Source organism: Chelonia mydas, chromosome 2 (assembly GCF_015237465.2).
Source record: "Chelonia mydas isolate rCheMyd1 chromosome 2, rCheMyd1.pri.v2, whole genome shotgun sequence".
NCBI lineage: Eukaryota > Metazoa > Chordata > Testudines > Cheloniidae > Chelonia > Chelonia mydas.
Window position 1 is genome coordinate 262,386,823 of NC_057850.1, and position 20,116 is coordinate 262,406,938.

General features: G+C 43.3%; 1 protein-coding gene across 9 annotated transcripts in view; it reads left to right on the forward strand.

Moving 5' to 3' along the window:
• The window catches only part of SMARCD3 (SWI/SNF related, matrix associated, actin dependent regulator of chromatin, subfamily d, member 3), a 246,792-nt gene that overhangs the window by 125,604 nt on the left and 101,072 nt on the right, over nucleotides 1–20,116 (forward strand). For 8 of the 9 annotated variants that reach the window (XM_037891523.2, XM_043541891.1, XM_037891524.2 and 5 more), the window contains one exon: nucleotides 17,966–18,088. The exons of the other annotated variant lie outside the window; for it this stretch is intronic. In XM_037891523.2, coding sequence (XP_037747451.1) covers nucleotides 17,966–18,088 — 123 coding nt within the window. The remainder of the gene's footprint in view (nucleotides 1–17,965; nucleotides 18,089–20,116) is intronic. 9 annotated transcript variants of the gene reach the window in all.

Here is a 20,116-nt window from a genome sequence, read left to right on the forward strand (position 1 = left end):
ACACGGTCTCCCACAGTATTCTTGCCAGCAAGTTAAAGAAGTATGGGCTGGATGAATGGACTATAAGGTGGATAGAAAGCTGGCTAGATTGTCGGGCTCAACGGGTAGTGATCAATGGCTCCATGTTTAGTTGGCAGCCGGTATCAAGTGGAATGCCCCAAGGGTCAGTCCTCGGGCTGGTTTTGTTCAATATCCTTATAAATGATGTGGAGGATGGTGTGGATTGCACCCTCAGCAAGTTTGCAGATAACACTAAACTGGGAGGAGAGGTAGATAGACTGGAGGGTAGGGATAGGATGCAGAGGGCGCTAGACAAATTAGAGGATTGGGCAAAAAGAAATCTGATGAGGTTCAACATGGACAAGTGCGGAGTCCTGCACTTAGGACGGAAGAATCCCATGCACCGCTACAGACTAGGGACCGAATGGCTCGGCAGCAGTTTTGTGGAAAAGGACCTAGGGGTGACAGTGGACGAGAAGCTGGATATGAGTCAACAGTGTGCTCTTGTTGCCAAGAAGGCCAATGGCATTTTGGGATGTATAAGTAGGGGCATTACCAGCAGATTGAGGGACGTGATCGTTCCCCTCTATTTGACACTCGTGAGGCCTCATCTGGAGTACTGTGTCCAGCTTTGGGCCCCACACTACAAGAAGGATGTGGAAAAATTGGAAAGAGTCCAGCGGAGGGCAACAAAAATGATTAGGGGACTGGAACACATGACTTAGGAGGAGACGCTGAGAGAACTGGGATTGTTTAGTCTGTGGAAGAGAAGAATGAGGGGGGATTTGAGAGCTGCTTTCAACTACCTGACAGGGGGTTCCAAAGAGGATGGATCTAGGCTGTTCTCAGTGGTAGCTGATGACAGAACAAGGAGTAATGGTCTCAAGTTGCAGTGGGGAAGGTTTAGGTTGGATATTAGGAAAAACTTTTTCAGTAGGAGAGTGGTGAAACACTGGAATGCGATAGCTAGGGAGGTGGTGGAATCTCCTTCCTTAGAAGTTTTTAAAGTCAGGCTTGACAAAGCCCTGGCTGGGATGATTTAGTTGGGGATTGGTCCTGCTTTGAGCAGGGCGTTGGACTAGATGACCGCCTGAGGTCCCTTCCAACCCTGATAATCTATGATTCTATGATCTGCAGAATTACAGAGGCTTTTGAGAATGACATCTTCACGACTTGCTCCAGGGATAAGGTGGGCCATATCAATCAACGAAATGGTCTCTCTAAGCCAGCAGAGGATTTCTGGCTTACTCCAGTAATTGTGCAGATGTTGCCAAGACTTACCAAGTTCAGTCACAGCTCCAGAAGCATTGTGGTATCTGCAGTCATAGAAGGAGCCTTGTAGAGCTTCAAAATAGGTACTCCAGACAAGATATGAGGAAGAGGGAAATCCTTGGCTGCAAGGCATACTCCTAGGCTACCATTCAGATAAAGATAGCTAGTTATCAACTGTGGTCTTGCCTGGTATGGGTTCTGTCCCTTGAACATTATAGCATCTTTGCTTGAACACCTTCCAGAGCAGTTCGTGAAGGAAGGCAAGGTTCATAGAATATCAAAACTGCTGCATTCGGTCCCTAGTCTGTAGCTGTGCATTGGGTTCTTCCGTCCTAAGTGCAGGACCCTGCACTTATCCTTATTGAACCTCATCAGATTTCTTTTGGCCCAGTCCTCCAATTTGTCTAGGTCCTTCTGTATCCTATCCCTGCCCTCCAGCGTATCTACCACTCCTCCCAGTTTAGTATCATCCGCAAATTTGTTGAGAGTGCAATCCACACCATCCTCCAGATCATTTATGAAGATATTGAACAAAACCGGCGCCAGGACCGACCCCTGGGGCACTCCACTTGACACCGGCTGCCATCTAGACATGGAGCCATTGATCACTACCCGTTGAGCCCGACAATCTAGCCAACTTTCTACCCACCTTATAGTGCATTCATCCAGCCCATACTTCTTTAACTTGCTGACAAGAATACTGTGGGAGACCATGTCAAAAGGTTTCTTGACTTTAGCAAAGAATACATCCACTGCTTTCCCTTCATCCACAGAACCAGTAATCTCATCATAGAAGGCGATTAGATTAGTCAGGCATGACCTACCCTTGGTGAATCCATGCTGACTGTTCCTGATCACTTTCCTCTCCTCTAAGTGCTTCAGGATTGATTCTTTGAGGACCTGCTCCATGATTTCTCCGGGGACCGAGGTGAGGCTGACTGGCCTGTAGTTCCCAGGATCCTCCTTCTTCCCTTTTTTAAAGATTGGCACTACATTAGCCTTTTTCCAGTCATCCGGGACTTCCCCCGTTCGCCACGAGTTTTCAAAGATAATGGCCAATGGCTCTGCAATCACATCCGCCAATTCCTTTAGCACTCTCGGATGCAACTCGTCCGGCCCCATGGACTTGTGCACGTCCAGCTTTTCTAAATAGTCCCTAACCACCTCTTTCTTCACTGAGGGCTGGCCATCTACTCCCCATGCTGTGATGCCCAGCGCAGCAGTCTGGGAGCTGACCTTGTTCGTGAAGACAGAGGCAAAAAAAATATTGAGTACATTAGCTTTTTCCACATCCTCTGTCACTAGGTTGCCTCCCTCCTTCAGTAAGGGGCCCACACTTTCCTTGGCTTTCTTCTTGTTGCCAACATACCTGAAGAAACCCTTCTTGTTACTCTTGACATCTCTTGCTAGCTGCAGCTCCAGGTGCGATTTGGCCCTCCTGATTTCATTCCTACATGCCTGAGCAATATTTTTATACTCTTCCCTGGTCATATGTCCAACCTTCCACTTCTTGTAAGCTTCTTTTTTATGTTTAAGATCCGCTAGGATTTCACCGTTACGCCAAGCTGGTCGCCTGCCATATTTACTATTCTTTCGACTCATCGGGATGGTTTGTCCCTGTAACCTCAACAGGGATTCCTTGAAATACAGCCAGCTCTCCTGGACTCCTTTCCCCTTCATGTTAGTCCCCAGGGGATCCTACCCATCCGTTCCCTGAGGGAGTCGAAGTCTGCTTTCCTGAAGTCCAGGGTCTGTATCCTGCTGCTTACCTTTTTTCCCTGTGTCAGGATCCTGAACTCAACCAACTCATGGTCACTGCCACTCAGATTCCCACTTTTGCTTCCCCCACTAATTCTTCCCTGTTTGTGAGCAGCAGGTCAAGAAAAGCTCCCCCCCAGTTGGCTCGTCTAGCACTTGCACCAGGAAATTGTCCCCTACACTTTCCAAAAACTTCCTGGATTGTCTATGCACCGCTGTATTGCTCTCCCAGCAGATATCAGGAAAATTAAAGTCACCCATGAGAACCAGGGCGTGCGATCTAGTAGCTTCTGCGAGTTGCTGGAAGAAAGCCTCATCCACCTCATCCCCCTGGTCCGGTGGTCTATAGCAGACTCCCACCACTACATCACTCTTGTTGCTCACACTTCTAAACTTAATCCAGAGACTCTCAGGTTTTTCTGCAGTTTCATACTTGAGCTCTGAGCAGTCATACTGCTCCCTTACATACAGTGCAACTCCCCCACCTTCTCTGCCCTGCCTGTCCTTCCTGAACAGTTTATATCCATCCATGACCGTACTCCAGTCATGTGAGTTATCCCACCAAGTCTCTGTTATTCCAATCACATCATAATTCCTTGACTGTGCCAGGACTTCCAGTTCTCCCTGATTGTTTCCCAGGCTTCTTGCTTTTGTGTATAGGCACTTGAGATAACTTGCTGTTTGTCCTGCTTTCTTAGTATGAGACAGGAGCCCTCCCCTCTCGCACTCTCCTGCTCGTGCTTCCTCCCAGTATCCCACGTCCCTACTTACCTCAGGGCTTTGGTCTCCTTCCCCCGGTGAACCTAGTTTAACGCCCTCCTCTCTAGGTTAGCCAGCCTGCTTGCGAAGATGCTCTTCCCTCTCTTCGTTAGGTGGAGCCCGTCTCTGCCTAGCACTCCTCCTTCTTGGAATACCATCCCTTGGTCAAAGAATCCAAAGCCTTCTCTCCGACACCACCTGCATAGCCATTCGTTGACTTCCATGATTCAACGGTCTCTACCCAGGCCTTTTCCTTCCACAGGGAGGATGGACGAGAAGACCACTTGCATCTCAAACTCCTTTATCCTCCTTCCCAGAGCCACGTAGTCTGCAGTGATCCGCTCAAGGTCATTCTTGGCAGTGTCATTGGTGCCCACGTGGAGAAGCAGGAAGGGGTAGCGATCCGAGGGCTTGATGAGTCTCAGCAGTCTCTCCGTCACATCGTGAATCCTAGCTCCTGGCAAGCAGCAGACTTCTCGGTTTTCCCGGTCGGGGCGGCAGATAGATGACTCAGTCCCCCTGAGGAGCGAGTCCCCGGCCACCACCACCACCTCCTTTTCTTGGGAGCGGTGGTCGTGGAACCCCCAACCCTAGGACAGTGCATCTCATGCCTTCCAATCGACGGAGTCTCCTTCTGTTCCCTTCCCTCATATGTATCATCTAGTCCACTCTCCGCATTAGTACCTGTGGAGAGAACATGAAAATGGTTACTTACCTGTATCTGCGTTGCTGGTACATGGACGCTCCCCTTTCTTCTTTTGGAGGTCACATGCTGCCAAATTTCTTCACCGTCCTCCTGTCCCCGCAGCCTGCTCTGAATCTTCAGAACATTGTGCCCGTAGAAGCATATCCTGACGTCTGTCCAGGAAATCTTCGGTTTCTTTTATGCAACGCAGGGTCGATACCTGTTGCTCCAGACCTTGAACCTTCTTTTCCAATATGGAGACCAGCTTGCACTTTGTACAGACAAAGTCGCTTCTGTCCTGTGGAAGAAAGACAAACCTGGCACATCCAGTACAGGTCACAACAGCTGAACACCCCCCCATCCATATTACCTTCCTTCTACGGGCTTCCTCAGGAGTTGTAGTAACTATGTCCATGAGTTTTACTAAAAATACCCATGACTAAAAACTAGCCTTAATCATATTCCATGCTACTTCCCAAATCTCCCTCATAAGAGAGTACTGAGAGATGAAGTGGTCTCCCTTCTCCAAATTAGAACTGAGTTAATGATGTCTCAGTAATCCCATGGAAAAGGGTTTTATTCCCAATATTTCCTCAGTACAAAAAGTTAAAGGTGTCCTTCATTCCACACCGGGTTTAAGAAAACAGAACAAATACATCCCAAGGTTCACATTCTGTATAGTGACCTTAACTTCAGGTAGCATGGTGATGGATGCGGAATAAAGATCTGCATTGTCTCTATAATTCCTTCTTGTTGTTGCCACAGGATTTGTTCAGCTCTCTTGATTTAAGGGATCCATCATTCCCCATATCTGCCTGACACACAAGAAGCAGCCCTGATTATGTGTGTGTTCAGATAATTTCCAGAACTAAGTTCTTTCTTTTGTCCTTCCTATAATTTCACCTGAACTGCTCCGTAATAACAACAATAATGTAATTAAATTAGGGCTGTCGATTAATCGCAGTTAACTCACACGATTAACTCAAAAAATTTACTGTGATTAAAAAATTAATCATGATTAATTGCCCTGTTAAACAATAGAATACCAATTGAAATTTATTAAATAGTTTTGGATGTTTTTTTACATTTTCAAATATATTGATTTCTATTACAGCACAGAATACAAAGTGTACAGTGCTCACTTTATATTATTTTTATTACAAATATTTGCACTGTAAAAAACAAAAGAAATAGTATATTTCAGTTCACTTAATACAAGTACTGTAGTGCAATCTCTCTGATGAAATTTGAACTTACAAATGTAGAATTATGTACAAAAAATAACTGCAATCAAAAATAAAACAATGTAAAACTTTAGAGCCTACAAGTCCCCTCAGTCGTACTTCAGCTCAGACAAACAAGTTTGGTTACAATTTGCAGGAGATAATGCTGCCCACGTCTTGTTTACAATGTCACCTGAAAGTGAGAACAGGCGTTTGCATGGCACTGTTGTAGCCGGCATCGCAAGATAATTACGTGCCAGATGCGCTAAAGATTCATATGTCCATTCATGCTTCAGCCACCATTCCAGAAGACATGCGTCCATTCTACTGACGGGTTCTGCTCAATAACGATCCAAAGCGGAGTGGACTGACACATGTTCATTTTCATCATCACTGTCAGATGCCACCAACTGAAGGTTGATTTTCTTTTTTGGTGATTCGGGTTCTGTGGTTTCCACATCGGAGTGTTGCTCTTTTAAGACATCTGAACGCATTCTCCACACCTTGTCCCTCTCAGATTTTGGAAAGCATTTCAGATTGTTAAACCTTGGGTCAAGTGCTGTATCTATCCTTAGAAATCTCAGATTGGTACCTTCTTTGCGTTTTGTCAAATCTGCTGTGAAAGTGTTCTTAAAACAAACATGTGCTGGGTTATCATCCAAGACTGTTATAACATGAAATATATGACAAAATGTGGGTAAACAGAACAGGTGACATACAATTCTCCCCGAAGGAATTTAATCACAAATTTAATTAACGCATCATTTTTTTTAATGAGCATCATCAGCATGGAAGCATGTCCTCTGGAATGGTGGCTGAAGGATGAAGGGACATATGAATATTTAGCATATCTGGCACATAAATACCTTGCAACGCTGGCTACAAAAGTACCATGCAAATGCCTGTTCTCACTAAATTAAAAGGAACAGTCACAAGAGTGAAATGTCTGCCAGCTGCATGGAAACTATTTAAAAACGCCATAACAGAAGCTCAAACTAAATGTATACCCTTAACTGGGGGGGGGAGTGGAGGGGAAGGACAAAAAATGCCACATTTGTTCACCAAGAGGGTACAAGCAGTTGGAGGCAAAAAGGCATCCTTTAAAAAGTGGAAGTCAGATCCTACTGAGAAAAGTAGAAAGGAGCATAAGTTCTGGCAAGTCAAGTGTAAACGTATAATTAGGCAGGCCAAAAAAAAATTTGAAGAGCAACAAGCAGAAGGCACAAAAACTAACAGCAAATTTTTTTTAAAGTACCTCAGAATCAGGAAACCTGCCAAACAATCGGTGGGGCCACTGGATGATCAAGGTTTTGAAGGAGCTCTCAAGGAAGGCAATGCTGTTACAGAGAAACTAAATGAATTCTTTGCATCGATCTTCACTGCAGAGGATGTGATAGAGATTCCCACACCCAAGCCACTCTTTTTAGGTGACAAATCTGAGGAACTGTCCCAGATTGAGGTGTCAGCAGAGGAAGTTTTGGAACAAATTGATAAATTAAACAGTAACATGTCACAAGTACAAGATGGTATTCACCCGGGAGTTCTGAGGGAACCCAAATCTAAAACAGCAGAACTTCTGATTATAATATGTAACCTATCGCTTAAATCAGAATCTGTACCAGACAACTGGTAAATAGCTAAAGTGATGCTGCTTTTTAGAAATAGGCTCCAGAGACAATCCTGGCAATTACATGCTAATAAGCCTAACTTCAGTAACAAGCAAATTGGTTGAAGCTATAGTAAAGAACAGAATTATCAGACCCATAGACGAACACAATTTATTGGGGAAGACTCAACACAACTTTTGTAAAGGGAAATCACGCCTCACCAATCTGTTAGAATTCTTTGAAGGGGTAAACAAACATGTGGACAAGGGTGATCAAGGAATAAACAATGGAGTGGCAAAATTTGCAGACGATAGAAAATTACTCAAGGTAGTTAAGTCCAAAACAGACTGCAAAGAGTTACAAAGGATCTCACAAAACTGGGGACCAAAATGGCAGATGAAATTCAGTGCTGCTAAGTGCCAAGTAGTGCATATTGAAAAACATAACCCCAGCTATACAAACAAAATGAAAGGCTTTAAATTAGCTGTTAGCACTCAAGAAAGTGATCTTGGAGTCATTGTGGATAATTCTCTGAAAACATCCAATCAGTATGCAGCGGCAGTCAAAAAAAAAACTAACAAATGTTAGGAACCATTAGAAAAGGGTTAGATAATAAGACAGAAAATATCATAATTCCACTATATAAATCCCTGGTATGCCCACACCTTGAACACTGCATGCAGTTATGGTCACCCCATCTCAAAAAACATATTAGAAATCAAAAAAGTATAGAGAAGTGCAACAAAAATGATTAGGGGTATGGAAGAGATTCCATGCAAAGAGAGATTACAAAGACTGGGACTGTTCATCTTGGAAAAGAGATGATAGAGGTCTAAAAAATCATAACTAGTGTCGAGAAAGTGAATAAAGAAGTGTTATTTACCCCTTAACATAACACAAGAACCAGGGGTCACCCACTGAAATTAATAGGCAGCAGGTTTAAAACAAACATAAGGAAGTACTTCTTCAGAAAACACAGAGGCAGTCTGTGGAACTCATTGTCAGGGGATGCTGTGAAGGCCACCAGTATAACTTGGCTCAAAAAAGAATTAGGTCAGTTCATGGAAAATAGTCTATCAATGGCTTTCAGCCAAGGTGGTCAGGGACTCAGCCCCATGCTTCAGGTATCCTTAAACCTCCAATTGCCAGAAGCTGGCCGTGGATGATAGGATGGATCACTCAAAATTGATCTGTTCTGTTCATTCCCTCTGAAACATCTGGCACTGGCCACTGTTGGAAGACAGGATACTGGGCTAGATGGGCCACTGGTCTGACCCAGTATGGCCATTCTTACGTTCATGAGTCTTCCCAAAGTACCTAGCAGTAGCAGCCAGGAATATATGTTTAATCATTATAAGGGTTCACTGCTCAGAATGTGTGACTAGCAGTTCAGTAAATCTGCTCTCTATTCCAGTTGTTGAGTCCTATGATTTGCTGGAACAAGTTTATTTTTATACCACTGAGACTCTCTCTCTTTCCTAAAGGCTGTTCTTGGCTCAATCTGCAAATCCAGACAGATTTCAAGAAATTCAAAACAATCAATCTGGTTAGATCTTTGTCTCATCAAACCATGAGCTATTACTTCAAATTTCTAGAGTTCATGGGATTGTGTACCCAGGTCACTCCATTTGCTAGGCCTTGAGTAAAACCTCTACAAATTTGAGGCCTGTGCCTCAAACGCCAGCTTCCATTTGGTAATTTACCATTCCGATTCAAAGCTTTCTAGTGGTGGATAATCCCAGAATATGGGTGCAAAATGGTGCTCCTCACTATTCCCTCCCCATTGAAAGTGAAAGTGTGGTACACGCTTTAGACATGCGTTGAGGAGCAAACCAAGACCAACTCAGTATTCAAGTTCTGTGGAATCCCGGGAAGGCCAAATTGCATATAAATGTGTTGGAGTTAAGAAACATTTGTTTAGCTCTCAAACATCCTTCTACATGTGGGAAACTGAGTTCTACCATAATTAAACATATCCTAATATTCAGGTGTTGACAGGTAATACCACATTTATATACTGTCTCAACCATCAAGGAGGAACTCACTCTCATCTGGAATATCAGGAGGCAGTTAGGGAGTGAAGCATCCATCATCCAGTGTTGCCAGTGACCAAGCATCACCAAGCGAACAACACTTTAGCAGGTAATCCAAGCCAAAATGCAATTCCCAGCACTTGTGGTCTCTGAAGACTGAGATAATGGCTATATTTTTACACACGTGAGGAAAACCAAAGGTTTACCTCCTTTGCAGTGAGGGAAAATTCAGTGTTCTCTAATCTATTCCTGGGGTGCTCAGAGTATGGAGCCCTGACTGAAGCCTTTCTTCTGGGTGGTAGCAGGGATTCCTACGTGTCTTTCTTCCAGTGTCACTTATCCCAAGAGTGTCATGATTTTAAGAAGGGACAGAGCTCATATAATATTAATAGCTGCAGCCTTGGGCTCAGATCTTTTGGCATTGACATTAGAGCCTCCAGTTCATCTGCCATTTCCTACAGATCTCCTGTCACATTGCCAGAGACAAATCTTGCCTTCAGATCTGAGCTCTCTGACCCTGACAGTTTGGATGATTGCACTTTGTTCAATTCTAATAATGATTTTCTTGAGCGGTCCATTGAATTTCAACATGGAAAACTTTACAGTGAAGTGGAAAATATTTTTCCGCATGAGTCTCTGTCAAAAGTATTTCATTTTTGGCTGCTGCAGTCCCTAATACTCTGTTCTGTTGTTTGATTCTAAAAGAATCTGGATCTATTTTGGATATTTGATGTGGTCATGCTTAGGGGTCCCAGTCCTGGACCATTACCTTGAACAAGCACAGAACCGAGAGCTGGTCCCTGTTCCAGAGAGCTTACACTCTTAAAACAAGCGACAGCAGGTGGATGCAGACAGATGAGGAGCACAAGGCTAGAATGAGGCATTATTGATCAGCTTGCTAGGACGTGGTCTCAGCAGACCAGCTGCCTAACAGTTATCAAGCTGTTTTGTAGTTATCATGGCAAAGGGGAGTTTTAAGAAGAGATTTGGTGGGATTGTATTACTAAAGTTAATCTGGCAGCTGTGTTATACCAGCTCATCATGCTTCTATTCCCAGATCTTCAGTTCTTGCATACCCAGTGATGTAAAGGTTTTAAAGAAATCTTGCATGTAGTTTCATCTGTTCATAAGCTTCCATCTCCTTTGAGCTCAAATTGCGTGCCACAAAACTTCTGGAATGACTTTATTAAGATTCTTGTGCATACGTCCTGGTCCACCTCCTTGTGAAGCATATGGCAGAGACAGTGAATTACGAATCCTGATGACGGACACTCCTTTATGGGGTGAACATGGTATTGCATCCACCTCCTAAATTCCTGCTCAAGACTTTGATTAAAATCTGTGAACTACCCTATTCTTTTATTTTCAAAACCCCATATTTTACCAGGAGAAGCAAAATATTCTAGATGTAACATTAACTAGATGTTAGAGGAGTTCTCAGTGACTATCTAGGTAGAACAAAATTTATAAGCCCTCCCAATTTTTTTGTAGTTTATATAAGAAACCGAGGAAAGAAACATCTGCTGCTCAGATTGTCAAAATGGATTAGATTTTGCATTCAGACTTGTTATAATCTAGTGGGTGTTTCAGTACCTGAATGTCGAAGAACACATTATAACATGTATACTAAGGTAACAGACATGACAGAAATAGTTTAGATAGGTAAAGGAGGTCTAACGGGGCTTCTGCAGAATGTCTGAGAGACAGTTCTCTCACAGAGCTATTTAAGAACATAAGAACGGCCATACTGGGTAAGACCAAAGGTCCATCTAGCCCAGTATCCTGTCTTCTGACAGTGGCCAATGCCAGGTGCTTCAGAGGGAATGAACAGAAGAGGTAATCATCAAGTGATCCATCATCCCCTGTCACCCATTCCCAGCTTCTGGCAAACAGAGGCTAAGGACACCATCCTTTCTCATCCTGGCTAATAGCCATTGATGGACCTTTCCTCCATTTAGCTAGTTCTTTTTTGAACTCTGTTATAATCTTGGTCTTCACAACATCCTCTAGCAAAGAGTTCCACAGGTTGACTGTGCATAGTGTGAAGAAATATTTCCTTTTGTGTTAAATCTGCTGCCTATTAATTTCATTTGGTGACGCCTAGTTTTTGTGTTATGAGAAGGAGTAAATAACACTTCCTTATTTACTTTCTCCATACCAGTCATGATTTTATAAACCTCTATCATATCCCCCTTTAGTCATTCCTTTTCCAAGTTGAAGAGTCCCAGTCTTATTAATCTCTCCTCATATGGAAGCTGTTCCATACCCCTAATCATTTTTGTTGCCATTTTCTGGACCTTTTCCAATTCCAATATATCTTTTTTGAGATGAGGCGACCACATCTTCACACAGTATTCAAGTTGTGGGTGTACCATGGATTTATATAGAGGCAATATGATATTTTCTGTCTTCTTATCTATCCCTTTCTTAATGATGTCCAACATTCTGTTAGCTTTTTTGATTGCCGATGCACATTGAGTGGATGTTTTCAGAGAACTATATACACTGACTCCAAGATCATATAATCATAGAATATCAGGGTTGGAAGGGACCTCAGGAGGTCATCTAGTCCAACCCCCTGCTCAAAGCAGGACCAATCCCCAATCAAATCATCTCAGCCAAGGCTTTGTCAAGCCTGACCTTAAAAACTTCCAAGGAAGGAGATTCTATCACCTCCCTAGGTAACGCATTCCAGTGTTTCACCACCCTCCTAGTGAAAAAGTTTTTCCTAATATCCAACCTAAACCTCCCGCACTGCAACTTGAGACCATTACTCCTTGTCCTGTCCTCTTCTACCACTGAGAATAGTCTAGAACCATCCTCTCTGGAACCACCTCTCAGGTAGTTGAAAGCAGCTATCAAATCCCCCCTCATTCTTCTCTTCTGCAGACTAAACAATCCCAGTTCCCTCAGCCTCTCCTCATAAGTCATGTGTTCCAGACCCCTAATCATTTTTGTTGCCCTTCGCTGGACTCTCTCCAATTTATCCACATCCTTCTTGTAGTGTGGGGCCCAAAACTGGACACAGTACTCCAGATGAGGCCTCACCAATGTCGAATAGAGGGGAATGATCACATCCCTCGATCTGCTCGCTATGCCCCTACTTATACATCCCAAAATGCCATTGGCCTTCTTGGCAACAAGGGCACACTGCTGACTCATATCAAGCTTCTCGTCCACTGTCACCCCTAGGTCCTTTTCTGCAGAACTGCTGCCTAGCCATTCGGTCCCTAGTCTGTAGCTGTGCATGGGGTTCTTCCGTCCTAAGTGCAGGACCCTGCACTTATCCTTATTGAACCGCATCAGGTTTCTTTTGGCCCAATCCTCCAATTTGTCTAGGTCCCTCTGTATCCTATCCCTGCCCTCCAGCGTATCTACCACTCCTCCCAGTTTAGTATCATCCGCAAATTTGCTGAGAGTGCAATCCACACCATCCTCCAGATCATTTATGAAGATATTGAACAAAACCGGCCCCAGGACCGACCCCTGGGGCACTCCACTTGACACCGGCTGCCAACTAGACATGGAGCCCTTGATCACTACCCGTTGAGCCCGACAATCTAGCCAACTTTCCACCCACCTTATAGTGCATTCATCCAGCCCATACTTCTTTAACTTGCTGACAAGAATACTGTGGGAGACCGTGTCAAAAGCTTTGCTAAAGTCAAGAAACAATACATCCACTGCTTTCCCTTCATCCAGAGAATCAGTAATCTCATCATAGAAGGCTATTAGATTAGTCAGGCATGACCTACCCTTGGTGAATCCATGCTGACTGTTCCTGATCACTTTCCTCTCCTCTAAGTGCTTCAGGATTGATTCCTTGAGGACCTGCTCCATGATTTTTCCGGGGACCGAGGTGAGGCTGACTGGCCTGTAGTTCCCAGGATCCTCCTTCTTCCCTTTTTTAAAGATTGGCACTACATTAGCCTTTTTCCAGTCATCCGGGACTTCCCCCGTTCGCCACAAGTTTTCAAAGATAATGGCCAATGGCTCTGCAATCACAGCCGCCAATTCCTTTAGCACTCTCGGATGCAACTCGTCCGGCCCCATGGACTTGTGCACGTCCAGCTTTTCTAAATAGTTCCTAACTACCTCTTTCTCCACAGAGGGCTGGCCATCTACTCCCCATGTTGTGATGCCCAGCGCAGCAGTCTGGGAGCTGTCCTTGTTAGTGAAGACAGAGGCAAAAAAAGCATTGAGTACATTAGCTTTTTCCACATCCTCTGTCACTAGGTTGCCTCCCTCCTTCAGTAAGGGGCCCACACTTTCCTTGGCTTTCTTCTTGTTGCCAACATACCTGAAGAAACCCTTCTTGTTACTCTTGACATCTCTTGGTAGCTGCAGCTCCAGGTGCGATTTGGCCCTCCTGATTTCATTCCTACATGCCCGAGCAATCTCTTTCTTGAGTGGTAAAAGCTAATTTAGATCCCATCATTTTGTATGGGTAGTTGGGATTATATTTTCCAATGTGCATTACTTTGCATTTATCAACATTGAATTTCATCTTTCATTTTGTTGCCCAATCACCCAGTTTTGAGAGATCCCTCTGTAACTCTTCACAGTCTGCTTTGGACATACCTATCTTGAGTTATAGTTAACTACCTAAATTACAAGGCTGCTGCTACTTGGAATTCTGTTCATGCAGTTATTCTATTCAATATTACTCTCATCTTAGCAGAGAAGGTGGTATACTGGTTCAGAAAATGGTCCATTCTAGTCCAGTATTTGGACTCTGATAGACTCAGTACCAACTACTTTAGATGAAGGTATAAGAAAACCTGCGGTAGGCAGCTGTTGGATAACCTGCTTCCAAAGACAGTTTTCTCCTAACCCTCTCTAGTTAGAGATTGGCTTATGCCCTGAAGCAGGAGGTTTTAGGTCCCTTCCAACACCCTTGTTTTTTTAATAAATCTTACAATCATAACTGTTATCAGGCCTCCCTCTCCAACTTAAGTAATCATAGCCAAAATATACAGCGTTAGCTCCTTGACTCTCTCCCGATAACTCTGCCACTCCAGGCACCTAAAATATTTTCTCCTGTTCTTCACCAAACTCCATCCACTTTTTCAATATCTCTTTGGCAATAATGTACTCAGAATAAAACCAGTATTCCAGGTTAAGTTTCATCAGGGACATATAGAGAGGGACAGTCCTGGCCAGGGACATGAGGTTTCTGTAGCCCACAGTGACGTTGGCATTTTTTTTCTTTTTGGCCATGTTGCACTACAGCTTCATCAGATAGGTAGATGGATTGGGGCCCTAGGGTTCAATCCTCATGGTAGACACAGTGCAAGAGGTACCAGGCATTGCTCCCACTATCAGACGCAGAGGTGGAGGATTAACTCAGGATGTCCCAGATCCTAGCCCTTCTCTGATATTGGATATAATGTTGAGGGGCTGAAAGAGAAGGTCAGTTCCAGTTCTAAAATGATAGATTCTAAACCCAGAAGGAACCACTGTGATCCTCTAATCTGTCCTCCTGCATAACACAGGCCATACAATTTCCACAAAATAATTCCTCTTTGAACTAGAACATATATTTTGGAAAAACATCCAGTCTTGATTTAAGCCCACATGATATGGGCTTATGAAGTCAGGCACCTGTATCATAGAATCGTAGAACTGGAAGGGACCTCGATAGATTATCTAGTCCAGTCCCCTGCACTCATGGCAAGACTAAGTATTATCTAGACCGTCCATGACAGGTGTTTGTCCAACCTGCTCTTAAAAATCTCCAATGATGGCGATTCCACAATCTCCCTAGGCAATTTATTCCAGTATTTAACCACCTTGACAGGAAGTTTTTCCTAATGTCCAACCTAAACCACCTTTGCTGCAATTTAAGTCTATTGCTTGTCTAGTCCTATCCTCAGCGCGTAGGCAACTGGTAACTGCTGATGTGGGAGGCACAATGGCAGCCTCCCCCCTTGCCACCACAGTCACGGTCAACTTCCTGGTGGCTGCCAAGGCACCTTCCAGCAACACTCTCTTGACCACAGCTGCCCAGTTCCCCACTCCTTCCCTTTGCTCCTGGTCCCTGCTGCCTTCTCCGGACCCTCAATCCCCCTGGCGTGGCCTATGCCTCAGAGATTAAGGAGAATAGTTTTTTTCTTCCTCCTTGTAACAACCTTTTATGTGCTTGAAAACTGTTATCATGTCCCCTGTCATTCTTCTCTTCTCCAGACTAAACAAACCCTGTTTTTTTCAATCTTCCCTCATAGATCATTTTGTATTCTCTAAAGCACTTGCAACCCCTCCCAGCTTGGTATCATCCACAGACTTTATTAGAGTACTCTTCATGTCATTATCTAAACCACTGATGAGGCTCCTGGGTGTTCCCAGTGCAGTGTGTGCTGCTGCTGTGGTGGAGTGGGTGTGGCTCATCAGAATGTTCATGTTCAGTTATTATTTACGTGTTGCTAACATTTTCCTGAAGAATGTCAGATAAGAGAAATGACAATTTTAAGTAGTCTATATCACAGCTAAACATGAATGGAGTTTAATGGGACAAAGAAACGGTACTTCTCTGGCTCCAGGCCTTATTAGCAAGTCATGAGGCTCTGGCACACATCATATACAGTGCAAGGGAATGAATTAGGGGGACTCAGGGCTCAGCCCCAACCAAACAATGGCACAGGATGGATGAGGGGATGCCAGGGTTTGTGGAACATATGACTTGAATGGTTGGATTAATGAGTGTTCTCCTACATTGCAAGACCTGGAATGATGAGCTGGCCTGGAACTAGAGGAATGGCAGAAATAAAGATTTGGGCAGGGTTAGTGGCACAGTCCAGTCTTTGTTATGGTATTTCTGTAACAGCAACTGATTGGAGGCCTGAAGCAGGCAAAGGCAGGAGTTACTTCCTGTGAAATGAACCTGTTTGTACCAGATATGCTGTATGCTGAAACACCTGTGAGAAAGTGTAGTAATGTATAAACTTTGGCGTGGTAGTAATGCCTTCTAGGCCCATGCTATCCATTTCCCATTTATTTGTGTGATATACTAAATCCAAACTGTATAACCCAGATCATAAACAGTAATAGGTAGCAAATATTGGCCAAGTTACCTTTACTGCTGTAGTACAGAAATATTTTAGCCGTTAAATATTTTTGCTGCTTAGTTGAGAGCTGGGGTGAGTATTAGAAATGGACAAGAAGACTCAAGAGAAACTAAACTAGGAATTGTTTACTTGTGGCACCTTAGAGACTAACAAATTTATTTGAGCATAAGCTTTCGTGAGCTACAGCTCACTTCATCGGATGCAACTGTAGTTCACGAAAGCTTATGCTCAAATAAATTTGTTAGTCTCTAAGGTGCCACAAGTACTCCTTTTCTTTTTGCGAATACAGACTAACACGGCTGCTACTCTGAAACCTAGGAATTGTTTGTAACCCATTTCTTCTTTGGGCTTGTCTGCACATGGAGTTGTTCCTGAATAATTGTTCCTAATTTACTCCATGTCTGGACTCATTTATTCAAGTGTTTTGTTTAACCCAACTGGTCAGGCACAGTTAATCAGGAACATCTCCAAGTCTTAAAATGCTACCTGCCTCACAATTATCCACAAATCAGGTATTGCCAGGAGTAGATAGTCTGTGACCAAGCTCTAAGAGTATTTCTACACTGGGAAAATACATCACATTAGAAAATGTGCTGACTAATGTGATGTTAAACACAACTTAACATCTAGTATAGGAAGAGCTAGTCAAGTTTAAAAACAAATTTGCTGGTCATGGTTAATCACAGGGTCCAGTGAACAAATTTTAAAACCCGACTCATCCTTGTCTGCACTAGGTGCTAAGTCATGTTTAACAGCATGTTAGCTTACCCATTTTCTGGTGCTGCATTTTCCCAGTGTAGAACACATCCCAGGAGGAAAATCATATGCCTATGGAACCAGGTTCTTCTTATCAAGTGGGGACGTTGGGTATGGGGTGTTGCATACCCCCATCAGCTCCACGGAGTCCCCTGTGCAGTAGCATGGAATGGGGACCATATGCAGGCAGGGAGTGGGGAACTGCTACAAAGGTTCTGCTGAAGGACTTGTGGAACCAGTTCCAGTCGTCGGCTCTGCAGCCTAAGGGGAGGACCCTGCCAAGCATCCAGCTCACTTGTTCAAATCTCTCTTTTCTCTCTCTCTTTTTCTGTGTCCCTCTTTCTTGTCTCCCTCTCTTCATGCCCTACTCCTTGCCAGCTCCTCTTAGAGCTTTTCTAGACTAGGAAAAGATATGTTTTTAAAAAATGTGTTAGCTAGTATAGCTAGCCATAGTATAAGCAGGACAAGTTGCATGTTAACACTTGTTAGCTGGTCATATTGAAGACTCTGGAGGAGCCTGGGGTTCATCTCAGCTGGCTAACACCTTAACCTACAACTTGCCCGGTGTATACTAGGGTTTTAAAAAGTGTAAGGTAACACAGTTTTTTTTAAAAATGCCTTTCCTCTAGTGTAGAGAGACCCTAGTTTAAACAAAGACAAATCTAAAATGCTTTGTATTGCCTAGAGACAATCACTTCTGCTAAGCAAACCCTCTCTCTAAGGTCTGGACAGATATAAGTATTACTGTTCCTGGAATATGATGAATTCCTTGCCTCCAGTGTTTGGATATTCCCTGCTTCCTCCTCAGATCCGGGAGTTGGTTCCTGAGTCCCAGGCCTACATGGACCTGTTAGCCTTTGAACGCAAACTGGACCAGACCATTATGAGGAAGCGGGTGGACATTCAGGAAGCCCTGAAGAGACCAATGAAGGTATGACATGGGAAATGGTACTATTGGTTGAATCAGGAAAAACATCCTCAGTGTGATGTATTGGGCTGTGGAGCCGTCTCACTCAAGAACTAGTGGAAGCTCCATTGATAGAGTAGGCTGACCAAGGCGCTTAAGAATACATGGCGGGGAAACACTCTCCCTTGGAGGAGGACAAATTGAATGACTCAGTTCAGTAGTTCTCACCCATCTCTAATTTATGAGTCTTTACTATAGGAGGAAATCCTCTCTTTCATTTACAAATATTATTCTTTGAGGTTTTTAAGAAAAAAGAAGAGGAAATGGAGATAAGACAGTAGAGGTCTACTTAGCACATTAAATATACTGTTAAGAGTTCAGTTTAAGATTGGATTAAAAAGGAAATAAAATAATGAGAAATGTTAGTCAGAAAATAAATAATCTTGTAGGCCCTGATCCTGCAAAAACTTAAACACATACTTAGTCCCACATTGGACTACTCATGTGAGCAAAGTTAAGCATGTGAAAATTGTTTGCAGGATCGGACCCAAAGACAAGATCGTTCTCCAAATCCTCAGGCACCGCTCTTGTGTTATGCGTTATTTTTTCCTGCATTTGCCAGGTCACTGTGTTCATTATATAATTCTGCAGTGCTTAATTTGCTTGCTGATTTCCAGCTCCATAGGGTACTTCTTTTGGCCAGTGCAGATGCTGTTTGCCCATACCTCGTTTAGATTCCAAATCTCTTAGTATGAAGATTCTTGCATCTATAGGTCTGTCATGATGTAAAATCATTATTATTATCTCATTATAATATGTCCAGAGGCCCAACTGAGATCAATGCTAGGCACTGTGTAGACACATTATAAATTTTTTTATACAATTTAAATACCTGAGGGAGACAAAAGGTGGGTAAAAGGAAGTACTATTATTCCTATTTTAAAAATGGGAAATAAGACAGATTAAATGACTAAGGCCTGATCTACCCATAAATCTTAGGTCAACCTAGCTACGTTGCTCAGGGCCGTGAAAAAATCCACCCCCTGTGCAACGTAGTTAGGTCAGTCTGATCCCCACTGTAGATGCATTTAGGTCAACAGAAGAATTCTGTGAACTAGCTACTTCCTCTTGGAGAGGTGAATTACCTATGTGAATGGAAAACCCCCTTCCAACAATGTAAGACGCATCTGTGCCACTGTAGCCTAGACATACCCTTGCACAGAGTCACACAAGAAATCTGTGGCAAAGCCAAGAATTGAGCCTAGTTCTCCTGGCCCACCCTTCCTCACATCATCCATGAAACATTTAGCAATATTGACAGTTAATGTGAAGCCCAGTGATGACAGTTTAACAGCTCTCAGTGCTGTTGTTTCAGGCTCTTTGCAGATTTAGGAAGGCAACATTTTATTGGTTTACAAGTTTATGGGCAGTAAGGTTTTAAGATTCTTTGCACATAGTGGGCTAGATGTCGGTTAGTGTAAATTAGCATAGCTTCATTGACATCAACGAAGCTATGCCATTTTACACCAGGACATGACCCCATTTAAAAAAAATGAAAGTATAGATACTCTTTGAAAAATATGCTATAAAGGGTGGATTTTGTGGCAAATTCCTCAACCACGAAACTGAGAAATACTGAAAGCTTTCTAGCAGAACTTTATAGGATCTGAAATGGGAAAGTACTTAAAAACTAGAACTCTGCGGTTTCAGCAAACATTCTGTTAATTCCTGTTTGCTCATGTAGTTGCAGTTAGATTTCATTTCAAAAGAATAATCAGGTAGGTAGGTAGGTTTCTAATCTACCTCCAAACTCATGAATGATTGCTCAAATGCAACAGTCATGAAATTCAAAATCTGTCAAAACAAAACTGAGACCAGCAATTTTTGCCTGGTTTAGAGTATTCTTATTTATTTATTTATACATATTATTGCTGGAGCACTGGTGACAGCTATAGTGAAGGGTGTCCCAGCATTTCCATCCTAAATGCTGCTCTGAGTCACTTGTAACCCTGAAATATTCACCATAGAAGCTGCCATTTTCCAGACCTTGTC